This window comes from Megalops cyprinoides, chromosome 24 (assembly GCF_013368585.1).
Source record: "Megalops cyprinoides isolate fMegCyp1 chromosome 24, fMegCyp1.pri, whole genome shotgun sequence".
Classification (NCBI taxonomy): Eukaryota; Metazoa; Chordata; class Actinopteri; order Elopiformes; family Megalopidae; genus Megalops; species Megalops cyprinoides.
Window position 1 is genome coordinate 16482441 of NC_050606.1, and position 22360 is coordinate 16504800.

A 22360-nucleotide genomic window follows, 5' to 3' on the forward strand; every position below is an offset into this window, starting at 1 on the left:
ATCTGACATCACCATCTGTCTCCAGTCACGTTCTTATTAATGAGCCTCATCATCAGATGCATCTACAGTTGCTCATTAGCGCAGTAGCGTTATCATCAAAGCACATAAACATACACAAGAACACAGAAAGACAAGAAAGCTTAATAATCAGTCTGCACTGGGCCATTACTGGTCTATGATATCACTTGCTAATATGACTATAAATCACTTGCTGTGCTCAACTCTGTGGGTAAGGATCCTGTGGTCTCTGATTCCACTGCAAATCCCCACAAGTTATTCAATGGGTTGACAGCTCTGTGTGAGGAAACACTTTTTCCCAATGACTTCTGAAAGTATTTCTTAACAGAGAGTTATTAATATTTAGAATGCAGGGGTCTCGGGGAGGGTAGTTGGGCGGTCTGTGGTGAAGTCACCTGGCCAGATACCTGAAAGAGTGGTGGTTCATACCGCATGCATTAAAGTGGCTCACAGTATTCAAGGCAATCACTGGTATAGGGAGTCCTTCCTACCGGTCATTCTGATGTGCCCACGAATTCAAAACCATATTCCGTATTGATTAGAAAGCACTGCACAATGATCCCATTAAGTCTATTCTGAGAGAGGATTACCCCTCTGAAGTTAGACACTCACAGAGGAATTCACACTATTTTCCTCTGAAAGCAGGTCAAAAGTACAAGTCCATACAAACAGTATAACAATACTACTCCTACAGAGCGTTACAATATTCTTTGACTTCTTCCGGATGGCATACTAAATACTGAAATTACCAAAATATATAGTAAATAAAGCGGAAAATATCTTTGTGAAGCTTCGCAATAGTGTTATATGTCAGTGTAGCAGCAATCTTGCTTTGTCAGCAAAACTTAATTGTGCTGTGAGAGGGACTAATCATATTCCTGGAATTAATGGATAAAATACACACACACACACACACACATATGCACACATGCCCACACACACACACACACACACACACACAGTTTTCCTTACCTTTGATTAAACATATGCAATGGTCTAAAGGATCTCTAAAACCCCCAGTGCTGATGGAATTATAGTGGTGTACGTCTCCCTCTTGTGGACAGTATAAACACTGTACCTTGGATGGGTGTCCGACATGCGATACTTTTGAGCAGTGAAGGAGGTTGCCTCCATTTTACTTGCAGCATCTTAAGGTATTAATTCCAACAAAAATTCAGAAAAATTTTGGAAAAATGCATTCCCTTTTTTATTTTTAAAGCTTTTTGTGACTAATTTATTTTTTTCCTTTGTGTACATTGCATAAAAGTGTCTATATTACACAGAACAGTTACTATTAATAATTATTAGAGACAATATTGTTGTTCCTTCTCTTTCTTTTTGCAGAGGCTACAGATGTACTGTAGGAGAAGATGGACACATTAAAGGTATAGAGGTTCAGGACTGGATCAGAGGGGAGATCACAGGGGTACACCCTGTGGGGCTAACCGAACCACATCTAGACGCATGCTCCTTCTTGATTCCACGCCTTGTGGAATTAATTTCTCCTTTTAGCTTCAGCATTTAGAACAACAAAAACATTTTAAATAATAAAAAAAATATATGTGAAAAATGATATTGGCATGTGGATTGGCTGGTGTCATGAGTGAGGTAGCAGAGAAAGAGACAGACCGATGCCGGGCGATGTCGTCAATCTTTGCCTGATTTTCTCCACAAAGGAATATGTACAAAATTCAGACACATGAAGGTAAGCTTTGCTTCTCCTGCCGCTACAGAGATCCAAGCAATATCAAACTGCCACTGTCTGTTCAAATGATAAAAAAAGAATGTGCAGTTCTGAGGGCATGGGAGATATTTGGGATGGTGTGAGGGGAGTGTGTGCTGGTCCTAGCCTTCCAGCACTGGCATCTCCTATCTCCGTCTGTGTCCAGGCTGAGAGAGCTGCATTCAGAGGCCGTGGGGGCAGTCCGTCTGTCCGCCCGCGGTCTGGGTCAGCCCTGGTCTCCGTTTTCGTTGTCCACAGGGGGCGGCGCATTGGGTATCACCGTGGAGCCTGTCCCGGCTGTCAGGTAGCCCGCCACCCCCGGACCTGCGGTGTTTGAGACACAAGGGACAAAGGCACTGTCAATCACTCAGCTAATGGTCCCCTCCAAATTTCTGAGCTGTAGATACAGCATGGGGAGTGACTCCAGGTGGGTGGCCAGTAGATGGCGCTAGAGGGTGCTTTTTTTAACACTACTTTTGATGATAACATTTCAAACTCCCTGTCAAAGTTTATGAGAAGAACAGATTCTTGGGTTTTTTTTTGGGACATCAGAATCATAATATCAAGGCCATCTGATACAACCTATGGTTAGTCAGATGGATCAGATCTCTAATCTCTTACCCTCCTGACAACTAGCCAGCTCATCTTGCAGTGCCCTGGGGCAGAGTTCAAAGCTGACTAAGAATGTTTCAGGAAGCAGGGAAACCCAACAGTGCTGAACATCTTTTCATATATCATGCTGCTGACTTGGCAAGGTGAGTTGAACATAAACTGCATTTACTAGCTGCAGCACATTCTTTCCTTTTTCATACTCTATTTTGGTTTCTTAAACTATCTGCCAGTATTCAGATGTCAATATTCAATATGTAAGCATGGATATGCATGCAACTGATCTTTGCGTATATCAACTGTAAGAGAAGCTTCCACAGAAAAATAAGTATTCCTTGAGGTATTTTCTGGGATACTAGAATAAAAATATCATAGGTATCTGTTATAACTGACAGTTAGTTAGATGAGTCTGCATGCTAATCTAACCGAATTACTGACAACTGACATCCTTATTACACAAACCAGCGCTATGCTAAACAGCACTCCAACATTAGCAGTGACTCTGAGCCACGGTGTGTTCCTGTGCACCAATGGGAGGAAGAGGCAAACAACACAGAAGCAGCGAGAGAGAGGGAAAGAGAGGGAGAGAGAGAGAAAGAGACACGAGAGAGTGGAGGGGGGAGAGAGAGAGGGAGAGAGGGAGAGAGGGAGAAAGACGGAGAGAGGGGAGAGGGGGAAAGAGGGAAGGGGGGGACAAGGAGAGAAAGACAGGAGAGAGGGGACAGAGGGAGAGCAGAGTTGGAGAGGGAGAGGGGAGAGAGAAGGGAGAACGAGGGGGAGATCCATGAGCAGGGGGATCACAGAGGCACAGTGTACCTGTGTCAGAGCTAGAGAGAGGGAGAGGGGAAAGGATGTAGCTGGGTCTACTGCTCCCTCCTCTGGTACAGGGGGCTGCTGGCGGCCAGGAGAGAGGGGGCCGACACACCTAAGTGGACAGAACAGCAGAGGAGGAAGAGGAGGAGGCAGAGGATGAAGAGACAGCAAGCGCTGAGAACGGGAGAGTATGGAGAGGTCCCTTTGCAGCAAGAACGTCATGGCCAGATCTGTGCAGATTCTCCAGATGTTGGCCTCAGGAAGTAGATATTAAGCATTGACACCCAGTACAGAGGATGCAACCTACCCAGAATGCACTGCTTTTGACCTACTTCTCAATTCCTGTGAAGTACTTTTGAAAACTTTCAGACTTATCAATGCATATGCTTAGCTTGTGAGGCTTCATGATTACAGGAATTCTACATATGCTGTGAGGAGCTGTGTTTGTGTGTACCTGTGTGTGTGTGTGTGTGTATGAACCTGTGAGTACACATGTGTGTGTATGTGTGTGCGCACTTGTGTGTGTGTGTATGTGTGTGTCTGTGTATGTACACACGCATACCTGTGAGGTACCCAGCTGCCTGAGACTCGTAGATGAACAGGTCGTGTTTCTGCTCTTTGAAGGCGCTCCACACGGTGGATCGGGAGAGGATCTCATTCACCTGCACAGAGGCAGCAGGCAGGGCGGGTCAGTACATGCACAGCTGGTCACGCTGTGGTCGTGGTGTAGCTCTGTGTGACTGAAGCTGCGTCACCTGCTCTCCATACTGCAGGCTGCGCATCATGGACTTGAGCGCTTTGACGATTTGAGCCTTGATGGCAGAGGGGTTATCCAGCCGCTCCAGGCCCACACCCTCCAACATCTGCAGCAGGTAGGGGACCAGACCCGCCTTCAGGGCCTGCAGGAGCACACACACATACACACACACACACACACGCACGCACATGCGCACACACACACACACACGCACGCACACACACACGCACACACACACACACAGACACACACACACACAGACATTTATGAGTTCATGTTAGTAAAATCAGCTAACAGCGCTGATTGTGCAGGTATCTGAAACACTACTGCACACCTCTTACAGTCATAGGGTCTGTCCTTCATAGAAACAGACAGTGAATGGAAGAGATGGAGACACAAAAAAAAACATCATATACAGCCTATACACCTGTGTGACTAGGCCGTTCTAAAGGACAGGGGGAGCAGAATGACAGAGAGACAATGAGATAGAATGGTAGATAAAGGCATAGGGACAAAGAGATAGACAGACAGAGGGACAGAGAGGCAGAGTGATAGGTAGAGGGACAGAGAAATGCAATGATGGTGACAGAAAGGGACAGAGACATTCAGATAGCCAGTGCAGGTGTACCTGATTCACCAGGTGGGTCTGCTCTTTCTGGAACATGTGGTTGAGCGCCTCACAGGCCAGCCCTGCCATATCCGGCCGCACCTTCATCCCTCTCATCAGCGGAGCAATGGTCTCAAGGGAGGCCAGGGACTGCACACACAGCTGCACACACACACGCACGCGCAGACACACACACACACACACACACACACACACACACAAAGACACAGGTGTTCAGAGGAGTCATCTTAGCACACACACAAATATACATGTACGCCCACTCACATACACGCACACACACACACTCACACAGGTGTTCAGAAGAGTCTCACACACACACACACACACACACACACACACACACACACACAAAGAAACAGGTGTTCAGAGGAGTCATATTAGCACACACACACATATATATGCACGCACACACACATACACACACACACACACTCACACATGTGTTCAGGAGAGTCTGACACACACACACAGACACACACACTCACACAGGTGTTCAGAAGAGTCTGACACGCACACACACATACACACACACACACACACACACACACACACACACTCACACGTGTTCAGAAGAGTCTGACACACACACACACACACACACACACACTGACCTGGTTGTCAGAGAGCGCGTGGATGAGGCGGATGGCACTCTTGGGCACGGCGTTGTTGGTGTGGCAGAGTGCTGCCAGGACGCGGGGCAGGTGGCCCAGGGGTGGCACCTGATCGGCCAGCTGGGTCTGAGTGCTGAAGAGACACACGGCTGCCGTGGTGACCGTCTCCAGGGCCTCACCCTGGAGGAGATGCACAGAGGCGAGTGAGATTGTGCACCTGTGTGCCAGATGGAACAGCTGTGTATATATGAGTGTGTGTGCGTGCGTGCGTGTGTGTGTACGCTCACACGTGTGGGAGCCTTTGCACTCACATTGGGGTCGTTTTTCTCCAGCAGCTCTGTTAGGGTCTCCAGCAGGGACACCATGAACTCGCGAGGCTTGCGTAGTACCCAGCCTGGCTGGGCGATGAAGATTCGCAGGAAGACTCCGCCCACCTCCAGCTCACCCTGCCCCGCCCCGTACGCCACTGTGAAGTCCTCCGACAGCTGGACACACGGACACACACGCACGCACACACACACACAAGGATGACTGAGGATGGAGTTCAGTCCACCAGTTCTGTGTTTCAGCCTTAACCATGAACAGAAAATTCAAGAAAAGGCTAATGTTTTCATTACATACAAACATTAATTGCATCACAATTACATGCCAAACATCGTTCCATGACAAATACCGTACCATCTGTACGTTCACTTGCAAACTGACACTCCATTACATGTGTATTACCTTCTCTGACTTAAATTCTACATGATTTCAATAACAAGCACCTGTTAATACCTAATGATTTGTAAAACACATACTTACCTTCCAGTTGACATCAGGATTATCCTTCTGCTGTTTAAAGTGCCTGAAAAGGAGGAGGTCTGACGTGAGGTAGAGAAATGCTGCAGTCACTGAAGGAGCAGTAGAAGTAATACTGAAATGATCATCTGCTGCATGGAGCAGTGCTGACACCAGAGACTAGTGTGTCTTGAGGGTGTCCAAACACTGATGACCCCACATGAACATCACAGATGTGCATGTACATACATGTATGCATATTAATGATTGTATTATTCAGTTGAGAGGCAATCACAGAGCTCCCCGTGAAGTTTTGAAATTGGGACACTGTGTTTCTTTCAAATCCAGTCATTTACTTGTATATATTTATTCATGCTTATTGTAAATGCTGGAATACCATTTCACACAGGCAGACGGGGGGTGACAGTGGCTCAGGAGGTAGAGCAGTCGACTGGGGATTGGAAGGTCCCTGGTTTGAATCTGGCTCATCCTGGCAGAGTGTCAAAGTGTCCTTGAGCAAGACACTGAACCCCCAACAGCTCCCAGTGGCCAGTTGGTAAGCCTATGTAGCAGCCTCTGCCACTGGTAGGTAGATGTGAGGCATATAACTGTAAAGTGCTTTGAGTACTCAAATGAGTAGAAAAGCGCTATATAAATGCAGTCCATTTATTTACTTTATATCATCGATGGTACCACTGACAATGCTGTAGACATGTGAGTATTACAGGAGATTACATAGGCGTACTCTACACATGTAGGTACCACAGAATGCCTTGGGCATATCAAGAAGGAACCCACAGATTGACAGATTACATATACACTACAGAGGACACCACAGACATGCAGATGTCACAGATAATGCCATAGACTAGATTTCAAATGTTACCACAGAACTGTAGGTACCATGAACCACACCATAGATGTGTATGTGTCACAGGTGATACTATACAATACAGGTGTAGAATAAATACAGCGTAAAAATGATTAAATGATGAATGAAAGAAAGAGCGGTGGTGACGGAGGGAAAGAAGGAGGGGCTCTCATACTCAAGCATCATCTCGCGGACGGTGGAGGAGACGGTCTCCCGGGAGCTGTCGTTCCAGATGAGCTCGGGGTTCTCGTGCGTGCCCTCGAAGATCTGCACGGCCGCCTCGGCGTTGTCTCTCATCGCGTCCATGAAGACGCCAGGCAGGAAGCGCAGTAGCGTCAGCCGCACCTCGGGGGGAGAGACACGGAGACGGGACCTCCAGCGGGACGGAGACACTAAGACCTCCATCTATACAGGACCTCCAGCAGGACAGAGACACTTAGACCTGCATCTATACAGGACCTCCAGCAGGACGGAGACACTGAGACCTCCATCTATAAAGGACCTCCACTGGGACGGAGACACTTAGACTTGCATCTATACAGGACCTCCAGCAGGACGGAGACACTGAGACCTCCATCTATATAGGTCCTCCACTGGGACGGAGACACTGAGACCTCCATCTATACAGGACCTCCAGCGGGACGGAGACACTAAGACCTCCATCTATACAGGACTTCCAGCGGGACGGAGACACTTAGACCTCCATCTATACAGGACCTCCAGCAGGACGGAGACACTGAGACCTCCATCTATATAGGACCTCCAGCAGGACGGAGACACTGAGACCTCCATCTATATAGGACCTCCACTGGGACGGAGACACTGAGACCTCCATCTATACAGGACCTCCAGCAGGACGGAGACACTGAGACCTCCATCTATATAGGACCTCCAGCGGGACGGAGACACTAAGACCTCCATCTATACAGGACTTCCAGCGGGACGGAGACACTTAGACCTCCATCTATACAGGACCTCCAGCAGGACGGAGACACTGAGACCTCCATCTATATAGGACCTCCAGCAGGACGGAGACACTGAGACCTCCATCTATATAGGACCTCCACTGGGACGGAGACACTGAGACCTCCATCTATACAGGACCTCCAGCAGGACGGAGACACTGAGACCTCCATCTATATAGGACCTCCAGCAGGACGGAGACACTGAGACCTCCATCTATATAGGACCTCCACTGGGACGGAGACACTGAGACCTCCATCTATACAGGACCTCCAGCAGGACGGAGACACTGAGACCTCCATCTATATAGGACCTCCAGCAGGACGGAGACACTGAGACCTCCATCTATATAGGACCTCCACTGGGACGGAGACACTGAGACCTCCATCTATACAGGACCTCCAGCTGGACGGAGACACTTAGACCTGCGTCTATACAGGACCTCCAGCAGGACGGAGACACTGAGACCTCCATCTATATAGGACATCCACTGGGAAGGAGACACTGACACCTTCATCTACACAGGACCTCCAGCGGATTGGAGCCATGGAGACTTGCATCTAGACAGGACCTCCGACGGATTGGAGACATGGAGACCTCCATCTAGACAGGACCTCTAGTGGGACGGAGACACTGAGACCTCCAACTACGCAAAATCTCCAACAAAGCAGACACTGAGACCTCCATCTAAGCAGGACCTCCAACGAGACTAAGACATAGACACTGACCCCAGTCTAACTAACTTCTAGCTAACCTCCTTCGAGACAGAGAGACATAGCACAGATATTCTATATAATAACCAGACAGTCGGTTCTATGTACTCTATATTGAAAGCCTCTACCACTGAAATAGCTCAGCGCTGGCTTGTTGTGGATATTTTTGAAGATCCATAGAGGATCTTTTGCTGGTATGGCAAAACAGATGGCTTCAGAAGATCCTGTTAAGAACTAGAGCCTCTTACAAAAGCTTGTTCTGAAAATTAGCTGAATACCTGGTCAAAATATAGAATATTTGTGGATACAGTAGTATGCAGACAGATAAACCTGGCCTCAATTTAGACAGAACCCCTGTCTAGACTGAGACACTGAGATGTGACCTCTGCTGAACCACTGAGTCAATTTACTTTTCACTCAATATCCTATTAAACAAGAGAGCAGCCTGATTAAATTAAACGATACAATCAGGATTTTAAATTCCTTTCTCATTGTAGACGACTGGAGTGCTACTATGGCTGGCATATGAACAGCCTCAGTGGCAGGGCCTCTGTCTACATCAAACCACTCACACCAAGCTAGTGACTGAAGTCACTTGTCATGACCACTCAAGTGCGCCCCCTAGTGGTAAGCGTTTATGTACAGTCTTCGACAGAATGAGGGTCGAAAAAAGGAGACAGAAGGAGACAAAAGGATGCAAAATCGAGACAAAAGGAGACAAAAACAACACTTCTTTTGCCTGACCCAGGATCTGTCAGCTTCTATCTTTCCACCTTCCTCCCTCTGGTTCTCTCTATTCATGTCAGATTTGTGCTGGCAAGAGACTGATCCTGGAACACCCCCGAGACCTCTGTGTGTACTGTTACATCACAATGCCGTCTGTTCATGCCTTTTCAAGCAGGCAGTGCGAGAGACTGACCTTGGGTCCCACCAGCTTGTCCGAGATCATCTTGGAGAAGAGCTCTGCGGTCTGGCAGCGCACCTGGGGGTGGGTGGAGTTACAGAAGAGGTCCAGCAGGTAGATGAGAGCACCTGGAAGACAGTGGCTGGGTGTGAGAGGGAGAGGGGACACCTGCCCACGATAGTGTTTGAAGGAGAGATAATGTGATCTGCCCGCCAGGCCAAAACACAAAATAACACACTACTCACTGTCCTAACTGACCTAAAACGCTTCCAGATGGTTCTCTGAGATATTAAATTTCTTGGTTTAGTTGGACACTCATTTATTAAATAATTATTTATTAATAAAGACCACATTTATTGCTCAGATTTGTGAAGGACTCCACCGTTGTTTATGCCCAGTGCATCTAACTAAACACTCACCCCCTGAGAGAAAACAATAATCAGCCTGATAGGTTTCCACCAGAGAAAAATATATGTAATAAGCAGACAAAGGCCTTTCAAATGATAAACTCTGTAAGGATGCCAACCAGTAATCAAATGACTGATTGAGCAAACAGCTCAGAAAATGTAACAATGGAACAGCGTGCTATTGACCTATTCCAAAATGAAATTTAAAAACAAATCATAACTAGTAAGCGCACAGAAAAAGAGATGAAAAGGTCTATTTTAATTAGAATTTTTAAACAAAATTCATGATTGGTAAGGCCACAGTCAAAAGAGATGGAAAAGTCTATTTTTAATCTGTGAAAACTAAAGGACAGATTGCTGCATATGCTTGTATTTTATTGGACAGCTTCATTGAATATTCTCCTATCAAATCTAAAAGCTTAGGTATCTAAAAATTTGGCATAAAAATGCTAAAAAAAGTCCATCAGGCATAGGAAAGTATCACACTGAATAATCTACAACTTCCTCTTTGAGATCCACAGTCTATGAATAGTATCTGAATAATTGGCTGTTTTGTATGCAGCATTTTGGTGCCATTCACTCCCAGGAAATCTGATGTACTGACACTAACATGATAAAACTAGGTTTCCTACTGTGTTTGAGGAGACTACAGTGTGCATGATATATTCAAATTAGGGGTGACGCTTAAGCAGAGATTCACCACACTTTTACATACTCATCTCCTTTGGTAAGGTGCCTACCTTTAGCCATAGCCTCTTTGATGATCTTTGTGCTAGAACTCAAGGCATACAGGGTCTCCAGCACCAGCTGTCTGCCTGGAAGACAGATGGAGATAATATATACTATAAATAAAAGTGGCCTTCTTTAAAGCAACCAACAAGGGTGCACGGTTGATAGATTCTGCTTCCGTGCACACTAATCCTGGATCAGCGTCCACCACCCCCACAAGGTTTTTAGGTTTAGGATTCAGGGTCTCTCAACTGATCCGGGATTAGTAAGCAGGAACAGAAGCGTGACTCACAAACAACAACGCCCCCTAGTGGATACATCCATGGTAGCACAGGTTGAGCAGACAGAGAGAGGTCTTACTGGAGGGCAAGGAGTGGAGCAGCACCAGAAGGTTGGACAGCACCAGGGCCTCGGCGATGTTGTTCACGCACTCTTGGTTTGTTGTGACAGTGTTCACTACCTGGGATCAAAGAATGAACAGACTCAGCCTGACAGGGGCTCATGGGTGTGGACTAAAAGTCCTTTGAAGTGTCTAACAACAGCAACTCAAAGGTGCTGCAGACCCCGAACATAATTTTCTTTGAGCAGGACATCAGTCACCTAATGAAGACCAGAACTGCAACAGTCCAGATCTGCACATTAGTGTCTGCTGTCTGCAAGCTCTGTCACTGTGTGGACACAACACTATTTGTCCGTAGATGGATGCTGTCCCATGATGGGACAAGGAGAGGTACCTCCAGGGCCAGCTGCTGCACCTTCCCCGCCCCATGGACCCGCAGCAGGGAGAAGAGGAGCTTGAAGTGCCCGATGCACTCCACCTCGGAACCTACGGCACACAGGGACACCATGCTCTGCTCAGGACATCACCAAGCACAGGATGGGAGGAAAGCACTCTTGCTTTAAGGACAGAAGGTCTGTCATGTGGCTCAGGACACTCTGATTCACCACAACCATGTGAACTGAAGCTATTGTCACCCGGGGTCTTTCAAATGAAAGGCAGGTTTACTTTGATCTGTTTGTCTTTGGAAGGCAAAATGTTACAGATGATGTGGTGAGAATTTTAATTGTTAATTAACGGTTTTCAATCAACGGTGCAGTCCTTGGGTTCAGACTCATAACTCCACCTTGCAGCGCTTCAATCGCTCTCCCTGTCTCCACACCCCCCCCCGTCCTACCCGGGTTGTTCTTGATGACATTGCGCAGTGCCTCCAGAGCCATCTCGGCCCAGCGCAGTCTCTGGGTGTGCTGCTGGGACTCCAGCTGGCTGGCCTGGGTCAGGGCCAGCAGGGTGTGCAGGTACTGGGCCTGAGAGCCCACGTAGTCCAGCAGGCTGGCTGCAAACGCCCTGGGGAACTGGGGAGAGAGTGAGGTCACTCTCTTATGTACAGCATACGCTCACACACACACACACACACACACACACACACAGACAGATATACACACAAGGGCCAACAGCAGGATTCAAGGATTTATCATTTAAAACTCAGACTGGTAAACACAGGATGTGTTAAGATAAGTAACTGCTGGAGAAAATGCTTTCTTCTGGAAAGTGTAAATACTTCTATGCTGGCACTGTAGTATTGGGTATCTAACTGAGGATAAAACAAAGTCTGGAAAGCTGCGATGAAGAGGTGGCCAGTGGGCTAGTGGTACAGACCTCCAGGGGAAAGGTGGGCTGCTCGTTGTAGACTCGGACGAAGATCTCGCCCACGATCAGTTCCTTGCTGTGGTCGCTGAACAGGAACTCTGCCCCGAGGCTCTGGTCACACTCTCCCTGCAGAGAGGGGGCATCCAGAACACCAGGCACACTGAGAGACTGTCTGAACATGTGTAAAGGGTCGCCAGTAGCCCAAAGGTCATGGATAGCCCAAAGCAGCCAATCAGCACAGAGCACTGGGAATGAAATCGGTCGAAGTGTTGGCCACTGTGCTAAGGTCACAATGTTAACACAGACAGCTGATAGATACACCCATTAATTAATAAGCTTACCGGGCATTCTTCCACAGGGCAGCTAGCAATATCTACACTTTACACCTCAGTCATTCTTTACCTGTTTGTAAGGCTGGATTTGAAATATGGCTGTTGTGGTGAAGTTCTTTGCTCAAAATCCACAAAAACCATCCCGTATGGGTCAATCACAAAGGGGACACTGGGAGGGTTTGTTTAATTAGGGTAACATCTTACCGATTATAGAAAGGAGATGTACATGGACCTACATTGTGTGGAACTGCATGCTTACAGGTTTTTGAACGCTAAACCGCACCCCCACGCCCATGCCTCTCCCTCACCCTCTTGATAATGTTCTCCTGCTGCTCCTCCAGGAACTCGAGCAGCTCGGCTCGCGTGCCATTGTTCCAGATCAGGTAGGGGCTTTCACAGTTACTGTTCAGCAGCTTCAGAACCTGGGCAAGGGAGGGACACAGGGAGGGGACACTGAGACTGGGGACAGTGACAGGGGTGGAGCCTGCTTCCAGAATCAGAGTTATTGACCCAAATCATACACTGTCATATGGATTAAAAACAGAATTCTCACTATTCATCTACATACATTCATCTACATTTTTCTGCAAACTGCATGAGATGTAAACCTACAAAAATGCCTACTATGTGTTTACAGGGCAGAGTGTGTGTTTGTATGTGTGTATGAGCGAGTGCGCGTTTCTAAGTGTGTGCGTGTCAGATCAGTGTTTCAGGTATGGGCGTACCTCGGCGGGCGAGCCGGAGCCCAGTTTGCGGGAGATGTAGGGCGTGAGCATGGCCGCCAGGCTCTTCCTGACCGAGGGGTTCTGCGGGGGCGCCCCGTCCTCCTGCCCCGCCCCGTAACCCCCCAGTCGGCTGAGGGACACGAAGCACAGCTTGGCCAGGCTATTGGCCACTTCCTGTTCGGGTCAGAGCACAGAGTGCAGTCAGACACACGCGTTAGATGACTGTTGCTGAGCAAACATTCTGATACACTGCTGCATATGAAAAGTACATAAAAGGTGTGTGCAGTTGAACATTCCTGGTGGTTGGTGTCCTCACTGCGTGCATACGGGTGTGCATATGAGTGTATATATTTGAGCTTACCTGCTAGTTGGTGTTTCTTCTATGTATGAATAGTCCATATAGATGTGCGTATGAGTGCATACAGGTTGAGCGTACCTGCTAGTTGGTGTTTCTTCTATGTATGAATAGTCCATATAGGTGTGTGTATGAGTGCATACAGGTTGAGCGTACCTGCTGGTTGGTGTCCTGGCTCTTCTGAATGCCGCTCTCCTCCAGGGTGTAGTCGTAGTTGAAGAGGTAGACCAGCAGGTGCCAGAGCACACCGGCCTGGTACATGCAGCTCTGCAGCGTGGGGTCAACTGCGAAGGAGCTGACGCATTGCACCGCCAGAGAAGCCACGCGGGGCACGCCCTACAGAGAGGGGAGGGGCGGGGGCGGGGGTCAGGGAGACCCGCCTCCAAGCACACATCACAAGGGGAGGGGCGCCGGGTGAGGGACACTCACCCTGAGAGCATACAACACCGCTGGGATGGAAACAGATGGCGTCGCAGTGCAACTCACACATTACATTGTGATGGAAAATTTTGCCTCGTTACAGGTGAAATTCTCGTTTTGTTCAATATCCACAGATAGAATTTCCAGAGAGGCAAGGGAGTCTCACTGCCTAAAGCTTCTGTTCTACTTTCTACATAAGCTGAAGCGTTTGTTTTTCTCCTTGGCACATGGGAAAACAGATTCAAGCCAATAAATACTATTCTATGACAAGTTTGAAAATAGTTTGTTGAATCAGATAATTGCACTGACTCCTGTAGAGAAGTGCAAAGAGAGTCAAACTACATAGCTAGCTATGTACCACTCCCAAACCGGGAGTGTGTTTCTCAGGGGAAAGACATTCTGACAAGCACAGCCGCAAGTTAGCTAACTTTGTAGTTCTGTATATTTTTCTGTTGGTGTCTAAATATGGCACTCCTGGGTAGAAGTCTTTCTCTTCTTCCAACAGTAGAATCCTGGGTAAAATAATGTGATCCTGCTGTTAAATGGGTCACACAAAAATACACTCTGAAACCTTCTTATGTGAACTGTGAGGCGTGAGGGATTTTAATAATAGTTTTCAAGGGCAGCACACTTTTAATACTATTGGAATAAGAAATAAAAAACGCAAAGACGTTATGGGTCTGATTTTAAAAGATTGCTAAACTTTGGTTGGATTGAAAATTTCTGACTGAAAAAAATGATGCACTTCCTCCAAATGGGCATGTTTGAAACTGTATCTGTCATGAACAGATATTGTGATATCATATAATGTAGAATTTTAAAGACTGTCAGCAACTGGTTCAATTTTAGATTTCTAAAAGAAACAAAAATGAAGTGTCCAAATGAAGTATTCTTAATGTCCAGATGCCTTGCTGGATTAAAACCTGGGTTCTAACATAGTTTACAAATGTAAAAGTGGGACGTTGCAAATCTCAAAATGAACTGTACTTTAAAACAACTCTGCCTTTGTGGTCATTCAGTATAAGGTAAGTTCCTGAAGGTAATTCATATGGTAATTTTGATTATTTTTGGCAATGTATGTAATGTATTTATGCAACAGTATTGGTGTTATGTAGAGTGAGATTACAAGGAAAATTTATTTAACTTAATCAGGAAAAATCCAATGTCTCTGCCCATGACCCCAGTATCCCCGCCCCTGCCCCCACAGTGACTCCGCCCTCACCTTGCCGTAGTACAGAACATGGCAGAGGTCCCGGACGATGCTGGGCAGCTCGATGATCTTCTCCCGGCACTCCCTGAACTGCGCTGCTACGCTGTAACACTTACAGATGTGCCCACACACCTGGGAAACAATGCAGAATGGTGGAGGCAAACAGATTCAGATTCAGATTCAGATTCAGATTCAGATCCACAGTCATGAAGTAAAGAGATGACAGGCAGAAGACACACAGGGGGGTGCAGGTGGGGCTCAGCACGGGCCCAGGCCTACCTGCACTGCCATGTCTTCAGGCTTGCTGGAAGCAGTAAGCACAGCCACACATCGGGACAGGGCCTCCAGCAGCACCTGGGGGAAGGAAACAAGTGCTTATTACAAGCTCTAACCTGTGCAATCAGATAGTGTTCAATAGTTGAGAGAGTGTGTGTGTCTGTGTGCGTGTGTGTGTGTGTGTGTGTGTGTGTGTGTGTGTAAGAGAGAGACTGATGCACAATGAATGCTGTTCTCCATCCAGTGCTGGGAGCAGAACTACATAACAGAAGGGTGTATGTGGGGACCATATGCAGTAGTGAGGTAGTGAGTGAATGAGTGAGTGAGTGAGTGAGTGGGTGAGTGAGTGAGTGAGTGAGTGGGTGGGTGAGTGAGTGAATGAGCGAGTGAGTGAGTGGGTGAATGAGTGAGTGAGTGAGTGAGTGAGTGAGTGAGTGGGTGAGTGAGTGAGTGAGTGAGTGAGTGAGTGAGTGAGTGAGTGAGTAAGTGGACTAGTCAGACATTCAGTGAATGTTTGTGAGTCACTGAGTATGTGAATAAACAAATCAGTCTGAGTGAGCCAGTCATGAAGGAGTGAGTATGTATGAAAGTCACTGCACTAGTGACTGTTGATGAAAGCCAGTGAATGGGTGAGTGAGTATATATGTACAAAGATCAGCGAGTCCATGAATCACTGTGTGAGTATGAGAGTGAGTGAGTGTGTATGTAGAATAGTAAAATCAGTGAATCAACTGTGTGTACGAGAGTCAGAGTCAGTTAGAGAGTCGGTGAGTGCCACACCTCGATGCCGCTCTCTCTCCTCAGCTCCTCGGCGTTGAGGGCGGAGCAGTTGACAGTGTGGAAGGCCAGCTCTGTGGCGGCAGGCAGCAGGGGGGAGGTCTTGGAAAACAGCTGCTCGTCACTTGTCTCCATGACGATGGTCTTGACGAGCATGGGGTAGCCGGCGTACTTGTAGGGTTCCAGCTCTGAGTTATACACACACGCACACAAGTGAGCCTTTGATCCAAATGATCTTTGATGTCATTAACTTTATTGAGCTTTATCGGTGAGACAATCTAATCCAATCAGCAAGATGAAACAGTATAACCAGATCAGCCTAGCCAATGGCAGATGGGCAGGGAGAAAGACAGATGGACAGAAATACAGGACTGCAAAGCTGAGACACAGATGGACAGGGAGTCACATAGAACAGCAGCAGCCCTGACTGCACAGAGAGAGAAATACAGAAATATATGGGGAGAGAGAAAAAGACACAGAGACAGAAATATTGAAATATATGGGGACGGAGAAAAGGACAGACAGACAGTGACAGAAATAAACAAAGACACATGGCCAGATGTACAAAAACAAAGACAGACAGACAGAATTAAGGCCAGACAGACAGACAGACCGATTTAAGAACAGAGAGACAGCCAGACACACAGAGACAGACAGAAAGAGACAGACAGAATTAAGTAAGAGTCAGGCAAACAGAGACAGGCAGGCAGACTTAGACAGAGACTGCCAGATGGACAGAAGCGGACCTTGGCAATGCCTGTTGAAGAGGATGCTCTGGGTTTTGAGGATGAGGATGATGTTCTCGGGGTCGGGCCCGTCAATGATGCGGGTCGACCTGGAGCACAGGAACTCGTAGGCCTTGTTCACCTTCTCAAACATGTCCTGGGCAGCAAGAGGAAGTTCTTAGTCTTTTATAAGAGTACTTCATCATATTTCATTTCTTAAGCGTGTTAATAGTTAGGGAGTTAGGTGATGGGCCACACCAAGCATCGCTAAGAGATCCCTTGAGTTTGGACGAGCTTCAATAATGGGTGTGAGAGGCAGCAGGACTCAGACATACCCTGCCCTCTGGGTTCTTGTCTGGATGGTATTTCTGCGCCAGTTTGAAGTAGGCTTTCCTTATCATGCTCTCCTCGTGCCTGCGGACACACAGTGTGGCAAACTGCCGGTGTACCTTCAAACCACTGCAGCCTGCTGCAAACACACTGATCACAACTGCAACTGCGCAGAAAAACACTGCGCATACAGCGCTCATGACTGCCGATTCAATGCAGCATGCTACGCATACACTGCTGCCCGCGCTAATGACTGCAGGGTGGCAATGTAGCATAGTGGTAAGGAAAAGGACCTGTAACCAAAAGGTTACCTGCTTGACCAAAAGGCTACTTGCTGGGGCACTGCTGCTGTTCCCTTGCTAAAGGCACTTAACCCAGCATTGCCTCAATAAATATCCAGCTGTATAAATGGATAACATGTTAAATCTGTAACCTACGTAAGTCGCTCTGGATAAGAGTGTCCGCTAAATGATTAATTTAATTTAAATTGATGTAATATAATCTCATACAATGAATTTAATTGCAGTAACTGCTGCATATGACTGTGAATCTGCAGTTCAGACAGTGATAATGAATGAGTTGATCTGCTTAATATGAGAAGAACAGAAGGTTATAAAGTATGAATCTGTGACTCTCTTCACATTTACAACAGTAACAGGCTGGGAAATTGAAGGAGGGGCTTATGTGCATTAGGAGAAGAGGAGAGGAGTCTTACTGGCCCTGTCCCTCAGGCAGGTTCAGAACCTCATAGGCCTCATCCACAGACATGGAGGGAGGCTTTTTCTCCACCTCCTTCTTCCATGTCTCCAGGGTGTCCTTCAGCAGCTTCACCTGCGGGGGGGAGCACAGAGCACACCAGACACAATGTATGTACAGCACAGTCTGAAAATACCACTCCACTCTGAATACGTACTTGCGTACATACATACAGAATCCACTCTCTGTTAATACTGTACATAGAGCTGGGCTGCCTAAAAATATACAATAAAAAGTAGAGATACGTACAGACACACACACACACACACACACACACACAGGCAGGCACACGCGTGTGCATGAACGTGCACACACACATACGCACACGCACACACACAAACACACAAACAGTCCTTACAGGGTCTCGGATGGGCCAGTTGGGGAACCGGCTGACGTCGCAGAGGTGTCTGAGGTAGTAGATGTTGCAGAAGAGCTCGTGGTCCAGCTGGGGGTAGCTGACTGCGGGGATGGGGCAGTACTGGTACAGGGCCCTGGTGTTGCTCTGCAGCCGCGGGGAGAAGTCAGCCAGGTGGGCTGCCACCTTCTCGATCATCATCCGCCTGAGGGGAGCAGACACACCATTGCCAACGCGGTTACAAAAACCACAGTCAAATCTCCTCAGACAGGGTCTGCTAGAGCTGAACTTCTAAAGGTGTATCAACCTGACTGGCTCAGGTAAGAGGCAATGACACCTGATGATCCTTTCTATGTTAAATTCAGGTTCACACAGCAGCATGCAGACTTCACTTTGTTTTTTGCAGCTATTATTAGCATCGATATGAAACCTAGAATACTGTGTGCAACTATATGAAAAGATGTCTCTATTTCATGCACATATTAGTTTTGGGTCCCAGACAAAAAGCCAATCACGAGCTTGGTTAGCAGGACTGCTGCTCCTTATTTTAGTGTGCTGATTAGGAACAATTATAGTGCATTCTACTGATCATCTGTTTTCTGTGAGACTGAACATGAAAAATAGAGTGGTGCTACTGTAGTGTGACTATAGGACAGAGAGCACAAGATACATTCTTTGAACCCCTCCCCATTTATATTGTGACCTAATCAGCTGATAATGCAATATAGACTCTAAAGGGGTCATCTGATTTAAAAGATACAGTACAATGACTCATGGACAGGCAGACAAATCCACACAAACCAGCAGACAAACTGAGCAGACAGACACAGACAAATGTCCAAACAGATAGCCTTACTGACCGACATACAGAGACACAAACATTCAGACTGACTGATACACACAGACACAGACAGACTGAATGATACAGTCAGACAGACAGAGAGCCTGAGTTCTACCTCATCTCACTGCTCCAGATAGCCTCCGGCGTGTCGAACTCGCCCAGAAAGATCTCGGAGAAGCGCTCGGCCTCATAGTTCTCCAGGTAGCAGACCATGGCCTCCGGCAGCAGAGGGCCGAGGACGCTGCGCTGGACCATGTCCTGATCTTTGGCCTGGAGAGGGGAGAGAGGTCAGGCAGGGTCAGAGCGCACAGGACCGACAGACTCAGAGACATTTCCTACAGCTTTGAGAAGCCGGACGGCACCGCCAGCTGGTCTCACCTCTTCAGATCTGAAGGCTTGTTTCAGGTGAGTGTACTTCAGGAACCTGGAGGACAGAAAAGCACACAAACACTCACACCCTTGCACGTCCTTCACCACATGTAAAGAGAGAAAATTTCACCAAGCCAGATGAATTTAAAGGCAAAGCACACAAAGACTAAAAAAGGGAAAAAAGCCTGCATACTAATTGTACTTATGGTATGTGTGTGTGTGTGTGTGTGTGTGTGTGTGTGTGTGCGCGCGTGTGTGTGTGTGTTTTTATATTGTCTCTCACCGGGCCACTGGCAGCACATTGGAGCCAGTGTACATCATGATGAAGAAGAAGACTCCGGTGAGGTAGAGGCGGGGCAGGCTGGGGTTGTCCTGCATCACCAGATGTAGCAGATTGGCCACCTTCTCCACCAGGATGGGGTCAAAGGTCAGCAGCAGCTGCAAGATGGACCATGTTCAAATGCATCATACAGGCTCCACTAGATACACAGTAACGATAGGAACAAATGTAAACAAGTATTCATCACAACTGTTAATCAGTTTTGAAAGAGAATTACACAAAGGCTGCTCTGCTAAATGCTTCTCCACTTTCAAAGTAATAGTTTCTTTTACAGACAGTTTTTGTAACTACCAGTACACATTACTTCTGAAAATTTCATCCCACTTTGGTTAATATTCAAGCCCCTCCACTGATTTCAATGTTTGAATGAATCAGAAGTATCTAGGGCATTATTGTGCAGGTGAGAGTTCCTTCTGAGCTACTGGTTTACCTGGACGATGTGGGGGAGACAGGTGCTGTCACTCATCAGTCTCTTCACCCGAGGCAGTGGCCGGATTATGGCATTGTCCTGGTCCCTGTACGAATTAACAGAGTGTTGCACATGGACACATACGCTATGCTGGAGCTGGAGACTAGCTGCATGGTTACGGATTATCCTGTATTTTAAAGACTTGAGTACGTTTTTCAAGAAGACAAATTAAACGCAAAATGATTCTAGCACCTTTTTATCTGCTCAATTATGTTTTATGCCTTTATATTCAGATTTAGATTTACATTCATACTAATATTACCCATATATATATGGATATATGGGTATACCTGCTGGGGAAGTAGGAGCACATGGTGATGAGCATGTTGAGGACGAGTGTGGCCAGGTCTGTCTCGTTCATCACCGCCTGCCCACTGGCCATCAGGCACCACTTCAGCTGCGGGACGGCCTGCAGGGGGCGCCACCCATCCATGCCCTGGGCCCAGCAGCGCGTCTTCTCTGTCAGAATCCCAGAGTCCCAGAACTCCTGCATCTGAGGGACAGAGTAAAAACATGGTGAAACATGGTTAAGTGTTACAAAGAGGGGTAAAGCACTACTACTAATAAACCATGTACCTATGCTGCAGTTTCATTTCCCTTAAAAATGTGAGTTGTGTATTATGTAAGTTTGCCCTGGATGCTGGTGTTTTGCTCTGGCTATCTCTCTAAAGTGTTGTAGGGACCAGCTGACCAGTTTCAGCCCAGCAGCACAAATACAGCGATGATGGTTTTACCTCCTCGAAGCTGAAGGGGCCGATCCTCTCCTTGTCAACATGCCCGAAGTACCACTCCTTCTCACTCTCCCTCTTCATGTCTGGTGCAGCTTCCAGCACATTACTCTAGGGCACAGACAGAGGGCAGCACTGAGCTAGCTGCTACTGCATTAAAGAGCAGCTCCTTTAAGTTAAAGCAAACAGACTCATTGGATGCTTAAAAACATTGCAGCACATTGTCACCAACTAAGTTGTAATAACTAATAATATATATGTAATAACTAATTACTAATAACTAATAAGACCTCACTAATCATTTGCTTACAGCATTTCATGTGCCAAGTGCCATTATCTGAGCAGCAGGATTATCACAGTCGTAAAGCTTTCTTCTCATACATGTACATGTACACACACACACACACACACACACACGCGCGCGCACGGGTTCACCTGCAGGGGGACAGTGGCTCGGCTGGTGTGGAGGTGAGCCAGCGTCAGCAGGTCCACCAGAATGCGCACACCATTAGCGTCCATCAGCTCCTGCACGTTCCTCTATGTGTGTGAGGGGAGTCGGGTACAAGTCAGAACACCAACATCACCAGCTAAGCGATCCTCATATGACTCCATTCGACATAGTACAATCACAACACTACAAATGCGACACTACAAGCACATACAAATACATCACAGCATTGCATTGCGTTGTGATATGCGCGATATGTTCCCTCGACAAAGCTGACGTGCTCTGTGAAACACAGAAGAAAGAGCAGTCCTGATGCAGGTGGGAACGGTAAAGAGGCACAGTTAGGCTCACCTTGTTCAGGATGAGCTTGTTGAGGAACAGGATGAGTCTGTCTCTCTCCAGCCTGTCTGTGCACTGAAGACAGAGAGAAAAAGAGACAGCAAGAGAGAGACTAAATGGCAGACGTTACATGTAATCACTTTATAATGTGTGGTTTCCTTATGTTGCATGTGCTTGCCCAGAATGACAATGGTATCTGCAACAAAAATTTTTAATTAAATTACTTAATTAAATTACTTAATTTCCCACTGGGATTAATAAAGTACATATCTATCTATCTACAAAAAAAAAACATCAAATGAATTGACAAACGAAAAGTTAAATCATTATTGTAGATTGCTGCACGGTTGAGTATGTCCCAGAGATAATATCACTCCAGGTGTAACAGGTT

The 22360-nt window shown here is 47.0% G+C and overlaps 1 protein-coding gene across 1 annotated transcript in view; it reads right to left on the reverse strand.

Annotated features, from left to right (window-relative positions):
• Window positions 1-1418: 1418 nt before the first annotated feature.
• LOC118771165 (dnaJ homolog subfamily C member 13-like) overlaps window positions 1419-22360 on the reverse strand; it is a 42549-nt gene continuing 21607 nt past the window's right edge. Inside the window, exons 26-57 of the mRNA XM_036519068.1 lie at window positions 21982-22044; window positions 21618-21719; window positions 21189-21293; window positions 20745-20947; window positions 20416-20500; window positions 19929-20083; window positions 19655-19700; window positions 19392-19546; window positions 18439-18640; window positions 18040-18155; window positions 17330-17408; window positions 17016-17151; window positions 16273-16457; window positions 15496-15570; window positions 15229-15348; window positions 13743-13922; window positions 13232-13405; window positions 12815-12928; window positions 12184-12300; window positions 11702-11879; window positions 11261-11352; window positions 10887-10986; window positions 10538-10612; window positions 9406-9518; window positions 6986-7155; window positions 5964-6006; window positions 5471-5644; window positions 5160-5339; window positions 4549-4689; window positions 3919-4062; window positions 3726-3825; window positions 1419-2065 (exon numbers count right to left, since the gene is read on the reverse strand). Of these exons, the coding sequence (XP_036374961.1) occupies window positions 1968-2065; window positions 3726-3825; window positions 3919-4062; window positions 4549-4689; window positions 5160-5339; window positions 5471-5644; window positions 5964-6006; window positions 6986-7155; window positions 9406-9518; window positions 10538-10612; window positions 10887-10986; window positions 11261-11352; window positions 11702-11879; window positions 12184-12300; window positions 12815-12928; window positions 13232-13405; window positions 13743-13922; window positions 15229-15348; window positions 15496-15570; window positions 16273-16457; window positions 17016-17151; window positions 17330-17408; window positions 18040-18155; window positions 18439-18640; window positions 19392-19546; window positions 19655-19700; window positions 19929-20083; window positions 20416-20500; window positions 20745-20947; window positions 21189-21293; window positions 21618-21719; window positions 21982-22044 (4020 nt within the window). The 3' untranslated portion in view covers window positions 1419-1967. The remainder of the gene's footprint in view (window positions 2066-3725; window positions 3826-3918; window positions 4063-4548; window positions 4690-5159; window positions 5340-5470; window positions 5645-5963; window positions 6007-6985; window positions 7156-9405; window positions 9519-10537; window positions 10613-10886; window positions 10987-11260; window positions 11353-11701; window positions 11880-12183; window positions 12301-12814; window positions 12929-13231; window positions 13406-13742; window positions 13923-15228; window positions 15349-15495; window positions 15571-16272; window positions 16458-17015; window positions 17152-17329; window positions 17409-18039; window positions 18156-18438; window positions 18641-19391; window positions 19547-19654; window positions 19701-19928; window positions 20084-20415; window positions 20501-20744; window positions 20948-21188; window positions 21294-21617; window positions 21720-21981; window positions 22045-22360) is intronic.